Below are 12,734 nucleotides of genomic sequence, written 5' to 3'. Positions count from 1 at the left end.
TGAATGGAAATGGTGATTTTGTGGTGTAGGATTGTTATGGGAGTTTTGTTAGGTGATTGGCACGTTTTCATTGATTGCGGTGAACTGACCCAAGAATTAAATTATCATTATTTTTTTTTAAAGAAAAAGAACTTTGCCACGGTCTAGAACTGTCGCCAAAATGTTATTTCCCACGGTCTAAAACTGTAGGAAAAAGTAACCTTTTCCCACGGTCTAAAACTGTAGGAAAAACTGACCTTTTTCCACGGTCATGGCTGTGGGTAGATCATTTCCGACGCACAAAAAGCCCACGGTCCTGCGACGGTCCAAAACCGTGGGAAAAGGGCTTTTCCCACGGTTTTGGACCGTGGCTAATAGTCTGTTTTCTTGTAGTGATAGTTGTTTAGCGAGTTGGGCATGTTAGTATAGGTTGTAGTTGATATTTAGATTTTGTCCGGAGTTGAATTGAGTTCATATACAAGTTATTGTAGTGGGGAACCGATTGGTATTGGTGTAATCCCCAACAAGTGGTATCGAGCCTTGGTTAGAATAGCCAGGGTGTTATCCGAATCTTGGTCGGAAGGTGTTTGATTTTAAATTCCCGAGAGAAGATTTGAGGTTAAATAACTTGTAGAGATGGACCATTCCGTGAACACTGTGATGATGAGTCCGAATAGGAAGAACTACACCATCCGGAAAGCCAAGATGGAAGACTTGCTATATCGCAAAGGACTTGGCACTTCCCATTGAGAATGAGGGAGTAAAACCGTAAAAGACCGATGAGGCTCGAAAGTGGAAAAGCTTGACGAAAGTGCTTATTGGGTACATTCGACAATGGATAGACGGCGATTGTCTTTCACCATGTGGCCCAAGAGAGACAACCTTCCGCCTATGGAAGAAACTCAAGACCTTTATGAGAGGAAGTCGGTGGAAACAAAGTGCTAGTCGTTAAGAAGTTTGCGGAACGGCGGTACCAAGAAGGTTCTTCAATGTCCGAAGCATCTTAATGAAGTACTGAGAATATCATCAATCGATGCATTTGATGAAGATCAATTTGGGAGACTAAGTTGAGGCTTTGTTTCTATTAGGCTCTACCCGAAAAGTTGGGAGACATTAGCGGTTTCTACATGGAGCAGCCAAGGATGGAATTGTTACCATGGAGATGGCTACCACGCGTCTTTGTTGAATGAGGAGACTAGAAGGAGTGCAAGAAGCAGCTCTTTCTAACTCGAGAGGTCCTTTTCACGAGAAACGGGGAGAGGTCGAAGCGTAAAACCATCTCGCTCTAGAGGTGATGACGTATAAATCTAGGGGTGAAGCTAGAACTCTAAAGCGCAGAGACAATGTTACTATTGCGGCCACCAAAGGCCACTTCGGATATGAGTCGTAACAATCTGAAGAGGGATGAGAAGAATAACCGTACATGAAGACATGGTGCGAGGAACGGAAACACAGCGAGAGATACTACCGCACTAGTCGGCGACCTAGTGGGAATTGTGTCGGAATGGTGGTGTGTCTTGTCTTAGTACCTCATGTCGATACTGAGAGTGGGTGATAGATACAGGGGAGCATCCTATCACGCCATTAATCAAGACGAGGGGATTCTTCACTACCTACCGTGTGGTGAATATGGTGAAGTAAGGATGGGTACAATGGAGTCTCAAGATTATAGGCATGGAGATGTTCATGTAGAAACCAATGTCGGCTACACCTGACACTCAAGGATGTAAGACATGTCCCCGACATACGGCTAAGCCTAATTTAATTTCGGGGAAATTAGATGATGATGGCTTTGTAAACTCGTTTGGTAACAGGGGTATGGAAACGGACCGGAGGTTCCATTGTAGCAGCCGAAGAGGAAAGAAAACTTGCTCTCTTTACAAAACAAGGCTAGTTTGTGTAAAGCGAATGCACGCGTAAAAGAAGTTTATCCGAATCGCGGGTACAGAGGACTGCGGTCATACCGGGCATAAAAGGGATGGAAGTTCTTGCTAAGCAAAAGGCCGTGCCGGACATTAAAGGTACACATTTAAATACGGTACTCATTGTTTGGTAGGAAAGCAACACGTGGTGTCTTTCCAAAGATTCCCGCCTCACGTAAAGCGACATCGCCCTCGAAGCTAGTGCAATAATGAGACTTATGTGGTCCTATGATGTGGAGTTTTGTACTTCTTGACATTCATTGATGATCGTCCAAGAAAGATATGGGCCTATAGTCCGAAGACCAAGATGATGAAGTACTTGCGTGTTTGAGAAATTCCACAAAGGTGGAAAGAGAGACCGAAGTTGTTAAGTGTATTTTTCCGGATAATGGGGTGAGTACATTGGGCCATTTGAAGAGTATTGCCGAGTCATGGGATTCGCCATGAGCGCACCGTTCCCAAGACACCGCAACAGAATGGAATAGCAGAGAGAATGAATCGCACCATTGTAGAGAGGATGAGATGCATGCTATCTCACTCTAAGCTATTGGGTAGAAGCAATGCGCATAAGCGTGCATGTGATCAACTGTCACCAAAGAAAGCCTCCGGAATAGTGATTATCCCAGAGAGTATGGTCGGTGAGATGTTGATTATGGATACTTGAGGGTATTTGGGTGCAGGGCATTTGTGCATATTAGAAGGATGAGAGATCCGCTTGATGACAAAGCCAAGCAAAGGCATTTTTCTGGATTATGGAGATGAAAAGTTTGGTTACAAACTCTATGATCCGATTAACAAGAAGGTAATCCGAAGTCGAGATGTTGTGTTCTTAGAAGACCAAACCATAGCAGACTTTGAGGGGGGTGAGAAGGGCTTTCACCAATGATCTTGTTGAAGAACCGAAGTTCCCGTGGGAACGCGAGAAGGCATTGAGAATGCAGAGAACCATGAGTTTGAAGCTCATGATGAGAATCCTATTGCTCATGATGGGATAGAACCTATTGGTATAGAAGATGCAGATGAGATGCATGAACCACCACCAGAGCAAGCAAAAGTGTATCCTCCTGAGGCACCGGTAGATGGGGCAAGGAGGTCTGACAGAGGGAGAATAGCTTCAACCAGGTATCCACCACATACGTACGTACATGCTACTATCGGATGGTGGAGAACCTATGTACTATCAAGAGGCACTTGAAGGTACAGACAAAGAAAAGTGGTTGAAGGCCATGATGACGAGATGGATTCTTTGCATAAGAATCACACTTTACGAAGTTAGTCGAGAAACCCACGGGAGAAAAGTTCTCAAGAATAAGTGGATATACAAAGTCAAGCATGAGGAGAACAATCCTCACCCAAGGCACAAAGCTCGCCTTGTTGCGGAAGGGATTCGGTCAAAGGAAAGGAATTGACTTTGATGAGATTTTCTCTCCCGTAGTGAAGATGACTTCTATCAGGGTGGTATGGGTATGGCCGCAAAGTATGAACCTAGAGGTTGAGCGGCTAGATGTTAAGACAGCTTTTCTTCATGGAGACCTTGAAGAAGATGTCTACATGGACCAGCCGAGGGGTTTGAGGTCAAAGGCAAGGAGCACCTAGTATGCAAGCCGATAAAGAGCTTGTATGGGTTGAAAGCAAGCACCGAGACAAGTGGGTACATAAAGTTTGACTCCTTTATGGTGAAGCAAGGATACAAGAAGTCCGCTTCCGATCATTGTCGCGTTTGTTCGGAGATTTCCGGATGGAGATTTCATTGTGCTATTCTTTGTATGTGGATGATATGTTGATAGTTGGCCCAAACATCAACAAGATATCCAAGCTGAAGAAAGACTTGAGTAAGTCCTTTGAGATGAAGGATTTGGGTCAAACAAAGCAGATACTTGGGATCGCGGATCACCGTGACGAAAGAGTGGAAAGTTGTGGCTTTCAAGAAAGCTACATTGAGAAGGTGTTGAAGAGATTCAACATGGATCAGCCGGGCCGGCCGGTCCGCCTTGGTGGCCCGCATGACCAAAAGAGATGTGTCCTAAGGGTGAGCATGAGCAGAGTCGATGGAAAAGATTCCTTATGCATCCCGGTAGGGCGATTTGATGTATGCCATGGTGTGTACTAGACCGGACATTGCTTTCGCCGTTTAGGGTGGTAAGCAGATTTTGTCAAATCAGGGTAAAGAGCATTGGGAAGGTGTTAAGTGGATATTGAGATATCTCAAAGGCACTTCCAAATCATGTTTGTGCTTTGGTGGAAGTAAGCCCTTACTTGAAGGCTACACCGATGCATATGGCGGTGATGTTGACTTCGATGAAGTCCACCTCCGGTTATCCGTTACTTTTGCGTGGGGAGCAGTTTCTTGGCAATCAAAGTTGTAAAAGTGTATTGCCCTCTCCACTACGAAGTCGAAAGTACATTGCAGCCGAAGTGTTGCAAAGAGTTGCTATGGATGAAGAGGTTCTTCGACGAACTAGGGCTAAAAAAGAAACAGTTTGTAGTTCTATGTGATACCGTGCGCCATCCACTTGAGCAAGAATCCGAAGTTTTATTCTAGATCCAAGCACATACACGTGCGTTATCATCGATTTAGGTACTTCGAAGACAAGCATTTGCGGTATCGAGAAGATCCATACCGACAAGAACGGGTCGGATATGATGACCAAAGTCTTACCGAAAGGTAAGTTTGATGTTTGTTGTGCTATTGCCGGAATGGCAGCACACTCCTCCTGTTGATTTGGCAATTGCATGGAGGTATCCCCCCTCACTGTTCGGGAGGGGGAGATTGTTGGAGTTATCCCTCACATGAGGAGAGAAACTGGAGCTGGAGAGAAACAAGTTTAATTCGCATCGCGATAAGTCGAGATCCAGCAGGCCAGATAGGCGCTGACCGTCGAGTTCCAAGAACATAGGCTTAACCGGCTCAAAAGTGGAGCCGCCGGCTTCCAGTCTTCGACCAGAGTGTAGCGCTACCAAGGCCAGTCTATTTTTCGTGGGCTTGCTACAAGATCCTTGAATTTGGTTTTTGGAGATAAAAACCAAAATCAAGGTTTTGGAAAACCTAAGACTAATGTAACCAAAACAAGTCGGAAGGATTGGAATCGCACTAAAACAAAGAGAGAACCTTTCTGAGGAGAGACAACCCGTAAAGAGATAAGAGTGATCTAGTAAAGGTGAGAGACTGAAAGAGAGATTGTAATCTTCCTTCCCATTTTATTAAGAACGGCTCTTGTGGAAGTAGGCATCATTGGTCAAACCACGGTAAATCTTTGTGTTGTGGTTTGCTTTTACCGCTTTACATTATTATTTGTTGTTGATAGTTGTTTTAGCGAGTTGGGCATGTTAAGTATAGGTTGTAGTTGATATTTAGATTTTGTCAGGAGTTGAATTGAGTTCATATACAAGTTATCCGGGGAAGTGGGGAACCGATTGGTATTGGTGTAATCCCCAACAAGGCCAATACCCGACCACGAGAAATGGATATCCTTTTTTTTTTTTTTTTTTTGCTCATTTTCTGAACTTCTGAACATGATTCTTTAAAAGCGAATAGCTAGGTGTGTAGTCAACTGTAAATAAGTTTTATTTCCATAATTAAAAACAACTTTTTTCAGTGCACATGATATATTGACATGCAAATAATGATCAAAAGTAATGATCAAGTTTTATTTCCACGTAAGGGGTACGTGGCCCAAAATACAGTTTGGTAGGTTTATGTCTCTGTCCTCAATCTCTCACCTTTTCTCTCTCTCTCTCCCTATTTCACTCTCCGCCACTAGGGCAGGGAATCGGGTCGGGTTTGATTTGAATCTGACCCAACCCGACCCCGAATAGTTCGGATTTGGGTCGATTTTTATATCCGTTTATTTATTTGGGTCGGATTCGAATTCGGGTCTGTCAGGTTCGGGTTCGGATATATTTTTTGGGTTTTTTTTATTTTTTATTTTTAGTGTTATCCGATCGGATTCGGTTGGGTTTGGGTCGGGTCTGGATATTAAATTTCGAATATAATCAGGTTCGGATATTATGAAACTATTCGGATTCGGATATAGCCATATCCGACCCGATCCCTACCCTATCCGCCACTTTCCTTCTCTCTCTCCCTCTTTCACTCTCTATTAGGAGTGTAAAAAAAAAATTGTTGACCCATCACCCGGTACTCCGGTAGGGCACCCGATCTTCACCTGCAATCCAAACCTGCACCGACCCAAAAACAGACCCGCCCCGCCATCGTTTCTATATAGTCGAGCTATGGGTGTAGGTTCTATGATCAAACTCGACCCGTCGAGCCACCCGACCCACACTGTACCATAGGCCGTTGACCCAAACCGTTCTAAGACTCTAACTCCAATATTTTGTATTTTGTTTACATTTTCTTTTAATTTTTGTAGGAATTTGAAAGACATGAACACAAACTTATGAGTTCAACATTAATTTCAAATGTTCAAGTTTGAACATTGGGCAAATATCAAGAGTTCACATTCAACGTTCGAATTTTAGAGAAGATGAATCATTCATCTTTGTATTAATTTTGAATTCTTTTAGTTTATATTTTATTATTTTGTACTATAGATCCTCCCATCTTCATTTTATCTTGCTATGGAAAATAATCAATTTACAAATGGTAAATCACGATAAAGAAGTTTCAAATTTTCAGATATATATAGTTTCGGGTTCAAGTTATAGTTTTTCATTTTTATTTATTTTCATTGATTGATTCCATTAATTTTCTCTATGTTGTGAATTGGAAATATATTACTTGGCAGAATTAGGAAGTTTTTTTTTTTTGGTGTAAAATTGGGTTAAAATGACAGTTTCCACCCAACCTGGATGACCCGCCCAAAACCCGCCCTGTAAGTTGACCCAACAGACCGGGTGGTGGTACTAAGACATTACACTTCAACCCGCCCTGTCCCGTCGGGAACCACTGGATTTGTATCCCCTAGACCCGCCCCGACGCGGTTGAACCGACCCACCCTGTATTACACCCCTACTCTCCGTTCATCCCCCTGCAATGTAGTACACTAGTTAGTTGTGCCCGACTCCACTGTTTTGGGCCTGGGTCGAGTTGGGCCTAAAGTACCCATTAAGCTAATTGGGCCCAATATATATACCAAAACTAGTCTTCACTGTGCAAAAAAATGGCGACCAAAAAACTTTATCTTCTTCCCAAACTTTCTCACAACACCCTAAAAAAACTCCGAAACCCCAAACTCGTCCCTCTTTGGAACTTCTCCACTTCAACTTCCTTAACACCAGACAACAGAAACGAGGATGTGGAAAAAAACCTTAAAAAACTAGTCCAACAAAACTGTTATGATCCTGCTAAAACCCAACTAAACTCACTCCTTTTCTCCAAAACAAACTTCATTTCACCTTCTTACCTCTTTCACCACTTCCCCTTTTCTTCTAACGCCGTAAAACACTCATTCTCAAGTCTTCTTTTCACAACTTGTGTTGACTCAAAGTTGGCAAATGAAGCAAAAGAAAAAAGATGGAATGTTTCCACATCCTGCGGAGTTGAACAAGTTTCTTGAATTGCTAGTGGCAATGGGTAAGTTTAAGTTTGCGTTAGATTTTTTTAATGAAATTGTTGAGTGTGGGGTAAGAGTTGGTGGGTTTAGTTATAATAAAGTAGTACAATGTGAAGTAAAGTTAGGGAATTTGAATAAAGGGATAGAAGTAATGGAGAATGGGAAATGGAGACCGGATTGTTTTACATATAATGTATTGATATCTGGGTTTGTTAAACAGAAGAAAATGGAAGAAGCTGAAAAGTTGTTTAAGAAAATGGTTTGGAGGAAGGTGGTGCCTAATCGTGTTACGTATAATACACTGATTGACGGGTTTTGTAAAGTTGGGAAGGTAGACGAGGGGTTTAAGGTTTTAGAAAGGATGAAATGTGATCGGGTGGCACCGAATCTTGTTACGTTTAATACTTTGCTTAGTGGACTTTATCGAGCTCAACGGATGGATGAAGCAGATGGGTTGTTAAAGGAGATGGAGAGTTATGGTCTTGATCGGGATGGGTTTACTTATAGTACTATGTATGATTGGCATTCGAAGCGTGGAAGTGTTGATGCTTCGTTAGAACTTTATGAAGAGATTAGAAAGAAGGGAGTTAAGATTGATTGTTATACGTGTAGTGTATTGTTGAATGGGGTCTGTAAAGCTGGTAAAATGGTTGAAGCTGAGGAGATTTTGAAAAATTTAAAGGCGACGGGGTTTGTTCCAACTGAAGTAATATATAATACTATTGTGGATGGTTATTGCAGGGTTGGTGATGAAAGTAAAGCCTTAAGTATGATTGAGATGATGGAAAATGATGGATTAAAGCCCAGCTTTATTACTTATAACTGTGTGATTAGTAGGTGTTGTAAGATGAAGAATATGAGCAAGGCTGAAGAGTTGGTGAAGGAGATGACAGAAAGGGGTCTGCCCCCAAATGTACATACTTATAACATCCTAGTCGATGGATATGGATCGGTTGGGCAGTTTGATAGGTGTTTTCAATTGCTTGAAGAAATGGGGGAAAAGAAGGTCAAACCCAATGAAACAACTTATGGTTCTCTCATTAATCGTTTGTGCAAGAATGATATGCTTCTGGAGGCTGAAATCCTCCTTAGGGATATCGGCAGCCGAGGAATCCCTCCAAATGCACAGATTTACAATATGCTTATTAGTGCTTTTTGTAAAGGAGGCAATTCGGCAGACGCTTTTAGACTTTTCACTGAAATGACAGAGGCTGGTGTTTCTTCCACTATTGTAACATATAATTCACTGATAAATGGGCTCTGCAAGGAAGGAAGTGTAGCACAAGCTGAAGAGTTGGCTCAGTCATTACCAGATAAAGGTGTTAGCCCAGATGCGGTCACTTACAGTACCATCATTTTGGGTTACTTCAATCTTGGAAACTCCCAGAAAGCCTTGGAACTATATCAAACCATGAAGAGTTTGTTTATCGAACCTTCCTTGTATACATATCATTCACTAATTCGTGGTTTTGGCAATGAAGGAGATATGCAAAAAGTAGATGAGTTGCATCAAGACATGTTAGAGCAGAATCTGGCTCCTGATCGAGTCGTTTATAATGCATTGATCCGTTGCCATGCAAAGTACGGGGATGTGCGTAAGGCCTTTGCTCTTCACCAAGAGATGGTGGAGAAGGGAATAGGTCCAGACAGGATGGCGTATAACAGCCGGATTATATGCTGCTGTAGGGAAGGAAATGTGCAGGAAGCAGTCCATCTGTTTAATGATATGGAGGTCAAAGAAGTTCTCCCTAGTTCTGTTACATACAGTACACTGATTGAGGGGCACTGCAAGGCTAAAGATTTTTCTGGAGCGTATGTTTGGTGTAGAAAAATGTGGGAGAAGGGATTTATTCCCAGCTTTAACATTTACAATGAGTTTATGACTGGCCTGCAAAATGGGGGTATGTTGCAGCAGGCGGAGGTTCTCAATGAATTGTGGGAAAAAGGAGTGGCTAAGCATACTGTCAGTGATGATCTATCTGCTGCTGCCATGATGTAGCAAAGGATGCTTTCATATTTTTGGATGAATACTTTGTGCTCATGCTTAAGCTCTTCTCCAATTGGTAATGATCAATGAGGTAACCAGGTATTGTTTTTTCGAAACTTGTTTCATACATATCTAAATCAAACTCTTATGAAGCTCTCTGTTGTGAAATGGGTAGAATAATCTATGATATTACAGTACTTGCCTGGCTGCTATAATGAATTAACTACTATGTTCTTAACTTCCTAAGGCTGAGTCCAATGGCTCCCTATTCCTGCAAAAGTGGAGTCCAAACAGGCGAATTTGACTCTCTATCTATATTTGACTCTCTATATATAGAGAGTAATATTGAGGAATAGAGAGTGCGTTTTGCGCGAGTTGAATTGGCGCCAAATGAAGAGAGTGCGTTCTGCGCCAGTTGAATTGGCGCCGAATGAAGAAAGTGTTCTCTTGCGAGTTGAATTGGCGCCAAATGAACAAAACCAAATTGTTTAAACTTTAAAGTGTTTGACTTGGTCCAAGTGTATAAAGTGTCTGTTCCAAACCATTGGATCCAATTTCATACTCCTTATCCTTAAAACACGGTTTTTTTTTCCAGTTTTGCAGATACAGAGTTTGGACCATTGGACTCAGCCTAAGTAGTATCTTACAGTGATTAAGGGTGAATCAACAGTATTGTTTACTATATGTTCAGTTTTCTTCATTACCTATAAGATACTTGTGTATCTGCTATGGTGTCTTGATAAGTACCTTTGAAGCTTTATTTTGTTGCTACTTATGAAGGGCATGTTTAACAATTAATTGCAAAAATATTTTCATGGAGAGTGTTGCAAATGCGAGAAGTAGAGCATAGTCCCAGAGTTTTACTACTGAAATATAACCTATAAGTTTCCATTTCACGATGTTTTGAGGAGAAGCATTTTAAATATAAAATAGGAAAAGTTTTGTTTGGAAACATTTTTTAGGTATATTGCAAAGTAAAAGAAGAAAAGAATTAAAACTCTGATCCGAATTATTTTTGAAGTAACTTCTTGTCAGATCATGAGTATAACCAGTAAACAGTAATTCTGTGAGTCAGATCGTGAGTATTGATTCAAAACCATATACACTTCATCGATTTTCCTATAGGTGGTGTGAGTACCACTGCACCAGAGCTCGTTTTTCACTCTTCTCTTCTATTATATAATTCTTTAGTAAATTGCAAGTTTATCGTAATCACCCAGATGAGTGTGGGAATCGAACCCAGTACCTTGGGTACCTCTCTTATCTTTTATCGTTGTTGTTATTACAAGATACTGGTAATCGGAGCTAATATTAGATCTTTGTTCTTATTTTAAATAGAGGTACTGGTACCATATGTTTCATATAGTTTAGCATGCCAATTCTACATGATAGAGCTCTCAGTGGCCAGTGTTGTCGATTCTGATGGTGATCCATTCACCTCTATATTTGGTAACTCTATAAACTTCCTGGGAATGCCTTGTTCTATGATTCTTGACAATTGCATGAAAGAAGATCCCAAATGTTTATAAGTAGTTGATTGAATTTACATTTTAAACGAAAACAGGCAATCCTACCAGCTTCACATGTAGCTTAATACACTAGTAGTGATTCTCAGAATATCGAGAGCTTTGAACAACTAGATTTACTGGTTCATGGACCGCAGATCCCTGAGAAGTCTCTACAAAACACATTTGCACTTACATTTCAAAGGTTTCAAGGAGATGACAGTATATTAAGACTACAGGACTTGAATATTGGTTTATAAGGTCATATTGTAGACAGTAGACTCTTACCTAAAGTACAAATTAGTTACGATATGGAGACTTTAAACTCACATGCTCATTCCATTAACTGCAAGAAAACTTTAGTTTTGGCCTATAACAGCCTGATTATGTGCCACTGCAGGGAAGGAAATGCACAGGAAGCAGTCCTCTTGAAGGATATGGAGGCCAAAGGCGTTCTCCATTTCTCCCTAGTTCTTACATACAGCACACTGGTTGAGGGACCCCTCAAGTCTAAAGATTTTTCTGGAACCTCTGTTTGGTGCAGAGAAATGGTTGAGAAGGGTTTTATTCCCCGGTTTAACATTTGCAATGAACTTATAACCGGCCTCCGAGATGAGGGTAAGTTGCAGCAGGTGGAGCTTCTCAGAAATGATTTGTAGTAAAAGGGAGTGGCTGAGCATACTGTCAAATGACATGATCTGTCTCTGTTGCAAAAATGTAGCAGCGGACGCATTCTTTTGTGGATGAATCCTTTCGCCTCCTGCATAAACTCCCTTAGTCGATTATCATCAATAAGGGAAATAGGTACTGTTTGTTCGAATCTGATTCATGCATTTGAAAATCAAGCTTTTATGAGGTTCTATGTTATAAAATGGCTGTAACAGTGTATAATAATTACTTTAAAAAATAAGACAGTTTTTCACAGAAACACCATCTCCCAAAATGTGACCAGCTTCCCAAGCAAAAGAACAGTCTTCCCCATATTTACATTCCTAAGTGTCTTTTCACAGGAACATCATCTCCCAATCATTTGTAGTTAATAATTTGTTTTTGCTTATGCATTGTCTAAAAGGCCTCTGCATTCACAGAACTTCTTGTCTTGTTAGGACGATTTGAATCACCAAACAAATACTTGTAGTTGTTTCTGTACGTATGGAGTGAACTGGATCATTTGAATCATTGTAAATGTCTAAGATTTTTATTTCTATGTTTGGTTTGACTATCATCATTTTCTCTTCTCTGTGATCCTGGATTTCTGGTACACGAACATGGCCTGCTAGTCTACTACGTATCTAACCTTCAGTGTTTCCACCCAGCCTCAGCTCCTACATGACAGTAGGGAATGATAACGCTTTAAGGGTACTTCTAAGAATTTCACGCTCGAATCAAAGGAGATGGTTCTTTTCCCTTGTATTACTAGGCCTCCTTTTGGTGTCCTTCAGTAAATTGCAACTTCGTTCATATAGGAATCTTTAGTGGAACTTTAATGCTTTGCAGGCCTCACTGATGAATATAGATAGTGGACCGGAGTCACTTGTGTGTGAAGTAACGCCACTGCAAACAGTCAATCAATGTTTTATGAATGGAAATCTGAAAATCTCACGAGATGAATGTAAGTTGAAAAAGAAAATTATGACTTTGGAGCAAAAAAAATAGGGCATATGCAGGAGCATGCACGACTGCATTTTACGACAACCTGTGAGTTAGTATCGGTAGTTTGGTTTTCCCTTTGTGATTTCGACCTCACAAGAATTGATTTGCATCAAGTCTCAAGAAAGTCTTGAGTAGGATTTGTACAAAATACGGATAACCATTAACAAAATGC

General features: G+C 41.1%; 1 protein-coding gene across 2 annotated transcripts; it reads left to right on the top strand.

Annotated features, from left to right (window-relative positions):
* Positions 1-7,024: 7,024 nt before the first annotated feature.
* On the top strand, positions 7,025-12,134 carry LOC147486988 (uncharacterized). 2 transcript variants are annotated; one of them, XM_086572799.1, is made up of 2 exons: positions 7,025-9,503; positions 11,310-12,134. In XM_086572799.1, exon 1 carries the CDS (start codon positions 7,359-7,361, stop codon positions 9,414-9,416), a length of 2,058 nt encoding a protein of 685 aa, XP_086428925.1. In that variant the 5' UTR covers positions 7,025-7,358; the 3' UTR covers positions 9,417-9,503; positions 11,310-12,134. The 2 variants fall into 2 exon arrangements, with proteins under 2 accessions (XP_086428925.1, XP_086428926.1); XM_086572800.1 differs by having other exon boundaries at positions 7,025-9,495; positions 11,310-11,837.
* Positions 12,135-12,734: the final 600 nt, after the last annotated feature.

This window comes from Coptis chinensis, chromosome 7 (genome assembly GCF_015680905.1).
Source record: "Coptis chinensis isolate HL-2020 chromosome 7, ASM1568090v1, whole genome shotgun sequence".
Taxonomy (NCBI): domain Eukaryota; kingdom Viridiplantae; phylum Streptophyta; class Magnoliopsida; order Ranunculales; family Ranunculaceae; genus Coptis; species Coptis chinensis.
The sequence above is the reverse complement of the archived record's forward strand: the minus strand, read 5'-3'. Positions and strand labels throughout refer to the sequence as shown.